Raw genomic sequence first — 12218 nt, forward strand, 5'->3', positions numbered from 1 at the left:
CACCTACCTCTGAAACACTCAACCAGGCAGTAGAGGTCAAACCTAAATCATGAGCAGCGCCTTCACCGGCGAAGAAATACCCTAGGAGTGGATTTAAGTAGTGTTTTGCCAAATTATGTGGGGAGTTTCAATCATAACATTCATACTGGTACTAATATTGTGCCGTCGCTTCCAGCGTAAAATAAACACCCTAAAATTACTGTATTTGACCTGGCGGGTCAGAGAACCCTAAGGTCAAAAGGAAGGAACTGTAGGGTAAACTGAGGCAGCCCTAAATGTGCTAGTAGGCCTCTAAACAGCATAACTCCATTCTAGGATTAAAGCCTGGGAACACCACAGTCAAGATAAGAACTGCAGACAGTAAAAGACCCTGGGCACCATAGCAACCATGTTCTAAAACACTCGGACAGGGTCTCAGTTGGTAACGTAACACATTTTGCTTAAGATAACATTCATAAAATTTGCTTAAACTGTCTTGCTTCACTCCTAGATAATAAGCCTGAGAACCAAGTGCTGCACCAACTCAAGGCCATACCCGCCTGCTATAGCAACATCATCATCTATGCAAACTAAAATGTTATTACTGTTTTACTGACATGTTTTGGCATTTAAACAATAACCACCTATATGTATTAATTAACAAGCTGTTACTTTGCAATGGGCGGAGATATTATGTAATCTTTAGTAGTTCTATTGGCTTATGTGCTCATTTCGTCTTGCTGCTAGACCTATCAAATCATTTTTCCTCCGTCCACCTGCTGACTATATAACCTATTGTATAGTGTTAATTAACCAGTGTTCACCAGGGTAACCCCTGCGTGTCACTCCATCAGCTGATGTATAATAAATCCTCCACTTGTTTTCACCTGCATCCAGAGTGTCCTGGCTTATTTCCAACACAGTCCCTTCTCAGCAAGCAGTACATGGAAAGCCAGCCTTCAAAGCAGCAGCTGCTGAATAGTGAGGGTGCCAGCAAGGTGACTGCGAGCTGGATCTGGTGGCTTGGTGGGCTGGATCCAGTCTGCTAGCCATCCCTGATCTTAGGGGTTGGCTATATGGGAAAATCAATCAGCAGTAGTGTTATACTGCTGAAGTCATGCCAGGATAACTGCCCAGATGAAGACACTATTCTGAAATAAAAGTAATTTTATTCCAGTATAAATTCTCTGCTTTGATATAATAGGGAGTTACAACAGCATATCTATCCTGGTTTAATTATACTGGTATAATCCTGCTAATCCATTTTCACATATGCACTACACCAAACCTAAAGGAGTCCTTCTGTGCATGTTCTGGGAAAATTTAGGCTCAGCGATTTAGAAAGAAGGCCTGGGACATGAGGGTTGATACTGGGAGAATATTATCCATTACACTTTCCCAATCTTCCTCAGATGGAGAATCCCAAACATTCTTTCGAAAAAGCCTCTTTCGAAAGAGAGTGTCTATACTATAAGCAGATTTTTCTAAAAAGTGAGCTGCTTTTTCTAAAGAGAGTCTAGATGCTCTCTTTCGAAAAAGCATAGTTTGCATTCAATAGCACCTTTTTTCAAAAGAGAACTTTCAAAAAAAGGTGTTATTCCTCGTAAAATGAGGTTTACCGCGATCAAAAAAACTGCTGCATTCTTTCAATTTACTTTTGAAAGAATGAGGCTGCAGTCTAGATGCAGATGAAGTTTTTTAGAAAAAAGGCCACTTTTTTCGAAAAAACCCTATAGTCTAGACACACCCATATGATGCTGATTATCTTCACAGATAATCTCTCTCCCAAAAATGTTGTTCCGGAGCAGTGGAAGATAAGAAGGTATTGAAGCATGTTGCCTTCTATCCAAAGACCATTTTTCAGGAGATCTGAAAATTGGGAGGCCAAACCCTCTGCCATTTTATTAGTATGGAAACCCACTCAGAACATAGTTCAGAGAAAACACTTATAATGGGCAGTCAAGACATCTCTCTTCTTGTATGCAGGTTTTTTAAGTTGAGGGACAAACTAGCTCACTATGTTTACCTACATATAACACTAGAATATTTACCTGGCATTGCTCTAGTCCTTAACTCAATTAATTTTTGTTTGTTTGGAAAATAAAATGAAAATGTACATGCTTCATTTAAATCATTGCTCTGGGGTGGGGCTGGAGGATGAGGTGTTCAGTATGTCCAGGTGAGAAATTCTTTTCCATGGCTGCTGCAGCTCTAACAGGCACAGTTGGGGAGGGGTATATGTCCTCTCAGCTGGGGCAGGTCCAAGTTTGTCTGCCCCCAGTGCTTTCCAGCCAGAGTGAGGAATGCAGTGAACTGTGCACTTTCCCCTTGCTCATGACGAAGGGGAACAGCCAGAAATGTCTCCCTATGATTTGGGGGGAAAGCTTCAGCCCCCCCCCCAAGGGTACCTGGCGGATTGGAGTCTTGGGGCTGGGACAGTCCTGGAAAGGGGGGGTGCCCTCAGCCAACCCCTTTCAGCTGCCTGCTGATTCTGTCTCTTTTCTGTGTGGATTTCTGAGAAGTAATTCCATTTCAGGCACATCCCATTTTCTGGCACAATCAAACCTTTGCTTCAAGTTACGATAGGAGGAAGCTGTATACCAACTTTGGTGGTCCTAGCTCTTACCATTTAGGAAGAGTTCTTGAACAAACAGACAGACTCTCTCAACTATATAGAAGATTTCCCACCTTCAGTGTTAATATTAATTAACCACACAAATGTTAATTAATCCATCCGGCCTCCTCTATCATGTCTTAAAGGTAAGTATTATTATTCTAATTTCATATTTGGGAAAATGAGCACAAACAGGTTAACTGATTCACACAAGGCCAGGCTGTGAATCAGAGTCATTTACAGTATTAGAACTTGGAGTTTCTGGCTCCCTTTCCCATGTCTATTGATTGACCATTTATGTTTACCTTAAAAGATTGGCTTTTGTTCATTAAAAAAAAATTAGACCCTAACAGATCTACTACAGGTTGGAGACCTCCCTTGTCTGGCAACCTCGGAACCAGACCAATCCCAGATGAGGGATTTTGCTGGACCAGGAGAGGTCATTTCTGCCCCCCCACATCTCGCCAGCCTTGTCCCAGCCACCTGCTGAAGCCTGCCGCCAGCCCCACTGCTCTGCTGGTCCCTCTAAGCAGGCCTTCTGGGGTGTCTCGCTGGGCAGCCCAGCTGCAACACACCGGACTCCCAGCCCTGCCAGGGCATCAGGCTCCCACCCAGCACAGCAGCCCAGCTGCAGCACACCACACTACCAGCCTCACCAAGCAGTCCAGCTTCAGTGCACCAGGCTCCCAGGCCCCCTGCCAGCTAGCAAGGCTCCCAGCTGCCAGCCCTCCATCGGGGCTCTCTGGTCTTGGAACACGTTGCTGAATCAGAGTGTCCTGGTTTAGAGAGGTTCAACCAGTATCTTAACATAGGAGAAAATCCTGAAGTCCTTATACCTTATTCAATCCTTATTCAGGCACAATTGCCTTTGAAGATAGATGTTTTGCCTAAGTAAGGACAGAGCTAACCATGAACAAGGATTTCATTATTTGCTGAATAGTTTTTCTTGTAAGTTGATCTTTTCCATTCATAAGCATAGAATTTTGCTTATAATTTACAGTCTTCCTGGCAGTAAGCAAGGTTTTAGGTTTTATACACAATAACCATTTGTTTTGAAAATGTAATTTAACATTCCTTACCTGTTGTTTCTTTGTGATCTCATTAGACATTATTTTAGCAGAGTCTAACACCATGATAGCACTCTCATCTTCAAGAATGTTTCCTTCGGAAGACTGTAAGGTTTCTAAAATTTTCTTCTCAATTTCCTTTAGTTGTTTTTTATTGGCTGCAGATTGAAGGATGAGAGCATTCCTCTCCTCTTCTAATTCTGGTCTAAAAAGCAAAACATACACCAAGTTTATCTTTTATGCTACTATTTTTATGTGTTCAGATACCTGAATGTAGTTATTCCATATTTCTAACATTAATATTTACCTAATGTAGAGCACATTGTTCATGTTATATGATCATGTAATACTGGTATCACAGAAACCTTGCCTCTTGATTTGTGTAGGTTTGTGTCAGGTTCTTAGAATTCCATTAATGCAGTTTTTACCATTGAGCTATACAGTTATACTATACAGGCAGTCCCCGGGTTACGTACAAGATAGGGACTGTAGGTTTGTTCTTAAGTTGAATTTGTATGTAAGTCGGAACTGGTACATATTGTAGGGGAAACTCTAGCCAAACATTTTTTTTAGTTTTGGATAGCATAGGGAAAGGTTAACTCCCCTCTAATGTTTGTTTTGCTGTCTGTTCCCCTGTTCAGAAGATTTCACATCTATTTCTGTCCCTGTGACAAACTCAGGACTAAAGGAGTAACTCATCAAATACCAAACAGCTCTGCACCATGCTTTGAGCTAATAGCTTTATTTCCACACACCACCCAGGGTTCTAGGAGGAGGGTCCTTTTTTTGCTAACACAATGAGGCCAGCACTTTGTTTGTTTTGGTGGAGTCTTTGTTTGCCCAGGGAGCCCAGCATGTATAGGGGGAGGAGGGGCGGAGAGGCTGCTTTTGTCTGCTGTTCGGCAGCCTGTTGCTCAGGGGAGGGGGCAGCCTGTTGCTGGCAGGGGGGGAGGGGGGAGGCGTGCAGGATGCGAGGCGGGGGGGGGGGGGCAGCGGGCGTGGGGAGGCACTTTTCCTCTGCCCGGCAGCTCTGCGGGATCCCTGTCCCTGTGGCCAGCTGCTGCAGGCAGAGGCCAGTTGGAGCCGGCCGAAGAGGAGGAGGAGGTGGATTCTAGGACCCAGGTGAGCGAGCCCCGGGGACGCTGCTGCGCTCCGGGAGCCCGGCATGTATAGAGGGGAGGAGGGGCAGAGAGGCTGCTTTTGTCTGCTGTTCGGCAGCCTGTTGCTGGCAGGGGGGTGAGGGGGGCAGCAGGCGTGGGGAGGCACTTTTCCTCTGCCCGGCAGCTGTGCGGGACCCCAGTCGGAGCTGGCCCGAGGAGAAGGAGGATCCTAGGACCCAGGTGAGCGAGCCCCGGGAATGCTGCTGCGCATGTGCGGGAGTTGCCTCACCCCGTTCGTATCTAGGGATCCGACATAAGTCGGATCCACGTAAGTCGGGGACTGCCTGTAATTACATTTGTGCCAATCCTCTTTATTTTCTCAATTTTATTAAAACGTAAGGCTAGCACTTTCAACTCTGGGTGTCAAAAGTTAAGTTCTTGGGTCAAATTCTATGCCTTTGCCCAGGGCTTACCCATTAAAGTCAATATGGTTGCACAGGGTTTCAGTAATCACAGAATTCGGCCCCTAAATCCTTAACTCCATTCAGAGCCCCTTTCAGAAGTCAGCTCCTGAAAATCAGGCTATTTATTTAAGTGCCTACATATGGATTTATGTGCAGAACGTTAGATTAATTTTATGTTTGAAAATGTTTGCCTAAAATTTTATAATCTAGACTTCTGGAAATGTCAGTTAATCCTAATGTGCAATTATTATACACGTAGCTCTTTTTTCTCAGTAAATATTTACAAATGATGTATTGCATGAGTTTGTGATGAGGAACTTACCTTAAATATATTAAGATATTTTTAGCAAGAAAATCTAATATATTTGAGTGGGAAGTTCTGTATTCATTTTAATGATCAGAAACCTAAGAAATCAAATCAAATCTGTCTCTACTTTGAGTTTAGACAAGAACTAGAAACATTTTCAAAGCCACCATGTTCTTCCTACATAAAAACGTAAAGATACAGTCTAATAATTCAATATCCACATTTGCATTTGCAAAATCAATGGACTGTATTGCCAGGAAACAATAGAAGAAAACTATAGTCATTGTTGCTCAGTGACAATGTTAAACAACAAAACATTTTTCCAGTATCTCAAGATGACACACACATATTAAGTGAATGATCCTGTAAGAATATTTTAAATAAGATAGCTAGAACAGCAGTATTGTTATAAAAATGATTTAGAATAATTAACAATTGGTCCATTATGAACACTTCTCTTAACTGATTCCAAAGTCTCCTGTTTAGAGTATTTCATTTACCTATTTACAAGAAACAAACACATACCTCTCTTTTGCAACGACAATACCCAGTAGCTGGTCTTCAAGTCCCTCTGGTGTTATCATAAAGTTGAGTAAGGAAACTTTTGTAGCCAGTTCAGGCATGTAATGTGGATTTCTTAGTTTTGTTGTAATAAAAAATTTGAAATCATTGGAATACTCAATAATTGTCTCACCAAGCCGGATGCAATCCATGCCCCCTAAAGTTCAGAAGACAAAAATGTGTGCATGTGACTATTCTTTGTTAATAAATGCACATTTATTTTCATCATAAATAGATTACAGTGTTGTGTTGTAAAGAACCTGATGCAAAATCCTCCCTCTCTGTATATACTGTTTCCCTTGGTAATTACTTGGTAATTAATGTGAATATCCTGTGGCTGGGGCTGGATGGTAAAGGGCAATGCTCTTCAAAGGGGCTTTGGGGATAGGGGTGTACATATTGTTAACCTGCAAATCAAAATAGAAGAGAATGTGAGTTGCTGAAAGGCCGGCAGTATACAAGAGCTGATACTCAGATACCACAAGACAAACTCCCTCACACTAGAGGCAAGGTGACCCTCAATCCAGTGTGCCCCCAAAAACATCACAGTGTAAAATTTAAATATTTGCTTATTTAAATTATTTATGAAAAAATATTACTTTTGTGATCAAGTAACAAGCAAAAGTCTTGTCAAGAGCAAATCAAGTAGTAAGAGCTACAAACAAGGTGAATTCTGGCCCTATATAAGTCTATATTAAAACTGGCGAGGAGTCCTGTGGCACCTTATAGACTAACTGAAGTGTTGGAGCATAAGCTTTCATGGGCAAAGACCCACTTCATCAGATGCATGTAATGGAAATTTCCAGAGGCAGGTATAAATATGCAGGCCAGAATCAGGCTGGAGATGACGAGGTGGATCCAATCAGGGAGGATGAGGCCGACTTCTAGTAGCTGATCTGGAGGTGTGGATTCCAAGAGAGGAGAAGATGCTTTTGTAGTTAGTGACCCATTCACAGTCTTTGTTTAATCCTGAGTTGATTGTGTCAAACTTGAAGATGAACTGTAGCTCAGCAGTTTCTCTTTGAAGTCTGGTCCTGAAGTTTTTTTGCTGCAGGATGGCTACCTTTAGATCTGCAATTGTGTGTCCAGGGAGATTGAAGTGTTCCCCTACAGGTTTTTGTATGTTGCCATTCCTAATATCTGATTTGTCTCCATTGATTCTTTTACACAGGGACTGTCCAGTTTGGCTGATGTATATAGCAGTGGAGCATTGTTGGCACATGATGGCATATATTACGTTACTAGATGTGCAGGAGAATGAACCAGTGACAGTATGGCTGATCTGGTTAGGTCCTGTGATAGTGTTGCTGGTGTATATATGTGGGCAGAGTTGGTACCGAGGTTTGTTGCATGGATTGGTTCCTGAGTTAATTATGGTGCGGTGTGTAGTTGCTGGTGAGAATATGCTTCAGATTGGTGGGTTGTCTGTGGGCAAGGACTGGCCTGCCTCCCAAGGCCTGTGAGAGCGAGGGATCATTGTCCAGGATGGGTCGCAGATCACTAATGATGCATTGGAGAGGTTTTAGCTGAGGACTGTAGGTGATGGCCAATGGTGTTCTGTTTCTTTCTTTCATGGACTTGTCCCGTAGCAGGATGCTTCTGGGTACACGTCTGGCTCTGTCAATCTGTCTCCTCACTTCCTCGTGTGGGTATCGTAGTTTACAGAATGCTTGTTGAAGATCTCTGTCTGAGGGGTTAGAGCATATGCGGTTGTACCTCAGCTCAGGAAGGCCTCCGCGGGGCTCCCTGCTGCCCTGCTCCTTCTGCGGGCCGGAATGCCGCCCCTCGCAATGTGCCGTCCCAAGCATCTGTTTGGTTTGCTGGTGCCTGGAGCCAGCCCTGCGTGCGTGTCCATTACCTCATCCTCCTTAGCAGTGGCTTATGGTGGGAAGGTGTCCAACCGCAGAGTTAGGAGTAAGGCAGGCCTCTCCAGAAACCCTGTGAGCAGCAGTGCAAGGTTCCTTTGTGGCAATCCCCAGACTGAGAAGGCTGAGCAAGGAGCGTGCAAGCCCTTCACCGCCTCCCCCCATGCGTATGTAAGGAAAGTAATGGAACTCACCCGATGGGCCTTTCCTGCCGTCGTCCTATCCTTGGCCAACATTCTGGGAGGCGGGGTACCAGCTGCAGTGCTGGGACGACCTCCTGGCGGGCACTCCTCATGTCCATGCTTGGCTTCATCCTCCTCCTCCTGTACCTTCACGTCCCTGGCCATCTTCTTCAGGTGGCTCATGATGGGAATCTCCTGCCCTGAGTCCATGACAAAGGGGGGCACAGGACTACCCCTTTCCCAAGAAGTGATGGAGCTGCCCGTAGTAGAGGCAGATCTGGGGTGCTGCCCCTGAGCAGGCTGTGCTCCCTGGCCTTTGTGTAGGCCTGGAACAGTTCTTTGACCTTCATGTACACTTACTCCTGTGTGCATGCATGTGGTCCTTATAGCCCAGCCATCCAGCCATCTATGTCTGCATTCCTGCATCTGATGCAAAGGTCCCACTGGTTTTCCTCTTCACACCAGATCTCAAAGAGATCGAGGATATCCGCACCAGACCAGGATGGTGCCCTCCTATTTCAGCCCCGGACAGGGGCTTGAGAACTGCCTGAGGCAGTGCTGGCAGTTGTGGGGGGCTTGGCTGGAGCAGTGGGCTCACCATGGCAGCAGGGAAGGTTGTGCAGGGTCCTGCTGTCTGGCATGATGCAATCAGGGCCTGCTTCATGCCACAAGCCCTTTCCCTTCTGCCTGCAGCTTTAAAACCTGCAGAGGAAGGGGAACTATAGAGTTCTAATGTGTGTGGACAGAGTAGCTACCAGGGCAGCTATTTTGGAAAATAGCTATTTTGGAATAGGCGTTATTCCACTTAAAATGAGGGCTACAGAATCCGGAATGAGACGCCCGTTATTTCGATATTATTTTGAAATAATGAACATGCTGTATAGACGCTCACTTTAGTATTTTGAATAACGCTAATGTGTAGACATGCCCTAAAAAAGCAGAATATTCTCAGCGACAGACCATCCATTTCCTATCTTCTACTCAAATAGAGTGTGGATCTTTAAAGGGTGGCCACACAACCAGACATCTTCCTCTCATTCTTGGGAAGACTGCTCAGAGACTGACTCCTACTTCTTCAAAAATCAGAGGGTCTTAGCCCTGGCCTACTCTAGGGGGTTATTTCAAAATAACCCCCCTTAGGTCGAATTTGTAAGCAGAGCATCCACACTATCAAGTCCGTTATTTTGAAATAACAGGCAGCTTATTTAAAAATCTGTACTCTTGCTTTTCTTGGGGAATAATGCTAATTTCTAAATAACAGTGTGGATGCTCTGGTGCCATTATTTCAAAATAAATACTCCCCAGAGAAATTTGAACAAATTACTCCTCACTGCTTCCTGGGGCTCTAAGTCGAGGTAGTGTGTTCACATTAACAGAGCCTGCCTCGGACTAATTTCTAGGCTTCCCCATATTGTGCACATGCTATTTCAATTTTGTTTAATCGGGAGTTATTAATTTTAGTAATTTTGAAATAATTTCTTAGTGTAGACATGAACTTTGGGTGTCTACATTAGCCCCCTAGTTGGAAGTAGGGAGGCTAATGAGGGTGACCGAAACTGCAAGTGAAGCGTGGGATTTAAATATCCCACGCTTCATTAGCATGCTCCTGGGTGGTCGGAAATTGACTAGCCTGGAAGAACTGCCCGCGTCTACACGCAGCAGAGAAGGGCGATTCCAAAATAAACCCCTTACTTCGAATTACCAGTTAAACCTAAGGGGGTTTAATTAGGGGTCTATTGCAGACACACCCTTACAGAGCTCCAAAGCATGAGTTTCCTCCAGAGGAAAGTTCTGCATCCTTATCTCCAACAGCAAGTATCTTAGGAGATAAACCAGTTCACAGGCACCAGCTAGCTCTCTGTAGTAGAAGACTATGTTGAGTCCTGCTGTTTCAGTAATTAATGTCCACAGCACACAGTGCAGTTCTCAAACCCTAACATGTATGAGATTTGGGAATTCTCAGGTCTGCTGCAGTTAGAACAAGTCACATTCACTGTAAATTCATATGGTTTACAGGTAAGCAATATAAATTACTATGGTCGTTGAGCCTAATTATTAAAAAATGTATGACTATAACCACGGCTTAGGATGTTCCCAAGTAGCAATGTGTACCTTCATTTCTTCCCTCAATGCGCGTGCACACACACACACACACACACACACACACACACACATACTACATTGTGTATAAGTAATGGCACAGCCAGACAACCAGAATGGAGAGTCTAAATCTCATGCTGCAAGAAAAAGTGTAAGAGAAGGAAAAGCAGGGACGGAAAAAAGAAAGGCTCCTCAAGAAAGGGAGAGTGATATGACCCAGAAAGACAGACCACTCTCTTTTTCCTTAAACTGTTTTTTTAAATGAAGTTTACCATTCACACTATGCCATACAGGGTGCCATAAAAATATAAAAGGAAGGAATTAATAAGATACTTGGAGGCCTCATCTTCCCAGCCAAATCACTAGCAAAAAAAAAAAAAAAAAAAAAAACAGACCATTTCTACCATAACAAACTTAATCATAAAACAATTTTTTCATTTAGTTTTGAATAATTTTTGTTTCAATTTCTTTTTTGAGAACAAAACAAGAAAATTCAGTGTTCAAATCCCTCTACGCACTCTTTTTCTTTCACTTATTTACTTTTCACACCTTTTATCACTTGGAAAAGAATGGATGCTTTTTAAAAAGTAGATTCCCACTTTAAATCTGAATCTTTTCTTCATTGTGATTATTATATGACTTTGAGAGGCTAATACTTACATGAAAAATTGCAAGTTTTGTAAAATATCATGATAACTTTTCTTAACTAAAGATAAATTTAATGCAATACATAATATAGCCTGTTAAGTTAAAACATATTTTAAAATAAGATCTCTAGCCTTATGCAGTAGCTCTCCAGAAAAAAGATATCAGAGGGGTAACCGTGTTAGTGTGGATCTGCAAAAGCAACAAAGAGTCCCGTGGCACCTTACAGACTAACCGAAGTATTGGAGCATAAGCTTTCATGGGCAAAGCTCAACTTTGTCAGATGCATGGGGAGGAGCCGGTGGTCGTGGTACATGTAGGTACCAATGACATAGGGAAGGGTAGGAGAGATGTCCTGGAGGCCAAATTTAGGCTGCTAGGAAAGAGACTGAAATCCAGGACCTCTATGGTGGCATTCTTGGGAATGCTTCCAGTTCCACGTGCAGGGCCAGGTAGGCAGGCAGAGCTTCAGAGTCTCAATGCGTGGATGAGACGATGGTGTAGGGAAGAGCGGTTTAGATTTATTAGGAACTGGGGACACTTTTGGGAGAGGGGGAGCCTATACAGGAAGGATGGGCTCCACCTAAACCAGGGTGGAACCAGACTGCTGGCACTAAACATTAAAAAGGCTGTAGAGCAGTTTTTAAACTAAGAGATGGGGGAAAGCCGATTGGTGCGGAGATGCACGAAAATCGAAGGGAGACTCCTCTTAGAGGAGAATCCATTGATAGAGATTCTCTAAGCTACAGTCAGAAAGAGAGGAGGGGAGAGGGCAAACCATGGGCCAGAGCAGACACACAACCGCATACAAAGGAATCCAATGCACCAGGGAAGGGCAGACAAATAAGCAGTGGCAAATTTTTAAAGTGCTTGTACACAAATGCTAGGAGTCTGACTAATAAGATGGGTGAACTGGAGTACCAAGTATTAAATGAGGAGATTGACAAAATAGGCATTACTGAAACCTGGTGGAATGAGGAAAATCTGTGGGACACAATCATACCGGGATATAAAATATATAGAAAGGACAGAGCAGGCCGGGTGGGTGGCAGAGTGGCACTGTATGTGAAAGATAATGTAGAATCAAACGAAATAAAAATATTAAGTGAATCAACATGTTCAATAGAATCACTATGGATAGTAATTCCATGCTCCAATAATAAGAAATTAGCAGTAGGGATATATTACCGACCACCTGACCAGGACAGCGATACTGACATTGAAATGCTAAGGGAGATTAGAGAGGCTACCAAAATAAAGAACTCTATAATAATGGGGGATTTTAATTACCCCCATATTGACTGGATACATGTCACCTCAGGAAGAGAAGCAGA

General features: G+C 43.5%; 1 protein-coding gene across 1 annotated transcript in view; it reads right to left on the reverse strand.

The window, feature by feature from the left end:
• Positions 1 to 12218, reverse strand: part of DNAH12 (dynein axonemal heavy chain 12) — a 235155-nt gene that overhangs the window by 37222 nt on the left and 185715 nt on the right. Inside the window, exons 58-59 of the mRNA XM_089781364.1 lie at positions 6057 to 6249; positions 3673 to 3865 (exon numbers count right to left, since the gene is read on the reverse strand). Coding sequence (XP_089637490.1) covers positions 3673 to 3865; positions 6057 to 6249 — 386 coding nt within the window. The remainder of the gene's footprint in view (positions 1 to 3672; positions 3866 to 6056; positions 6250 to 12218) is intronic.

This window comes from Pelodiscus sinensis, chromosome 11, assembly GCF_052426305.1.
Source record: "Pelodiscus sinensis isolate ZL-2025 chromosome 11, ASM5242630v1, whole genome shotgun sequence".
In the NCBI taxonomy this organism is placed as follows: Eukaryota; Metazoa; Chordata; order Testudines; family Trionychidae; genus Pelodiscus; species Pelodiscus sinensis.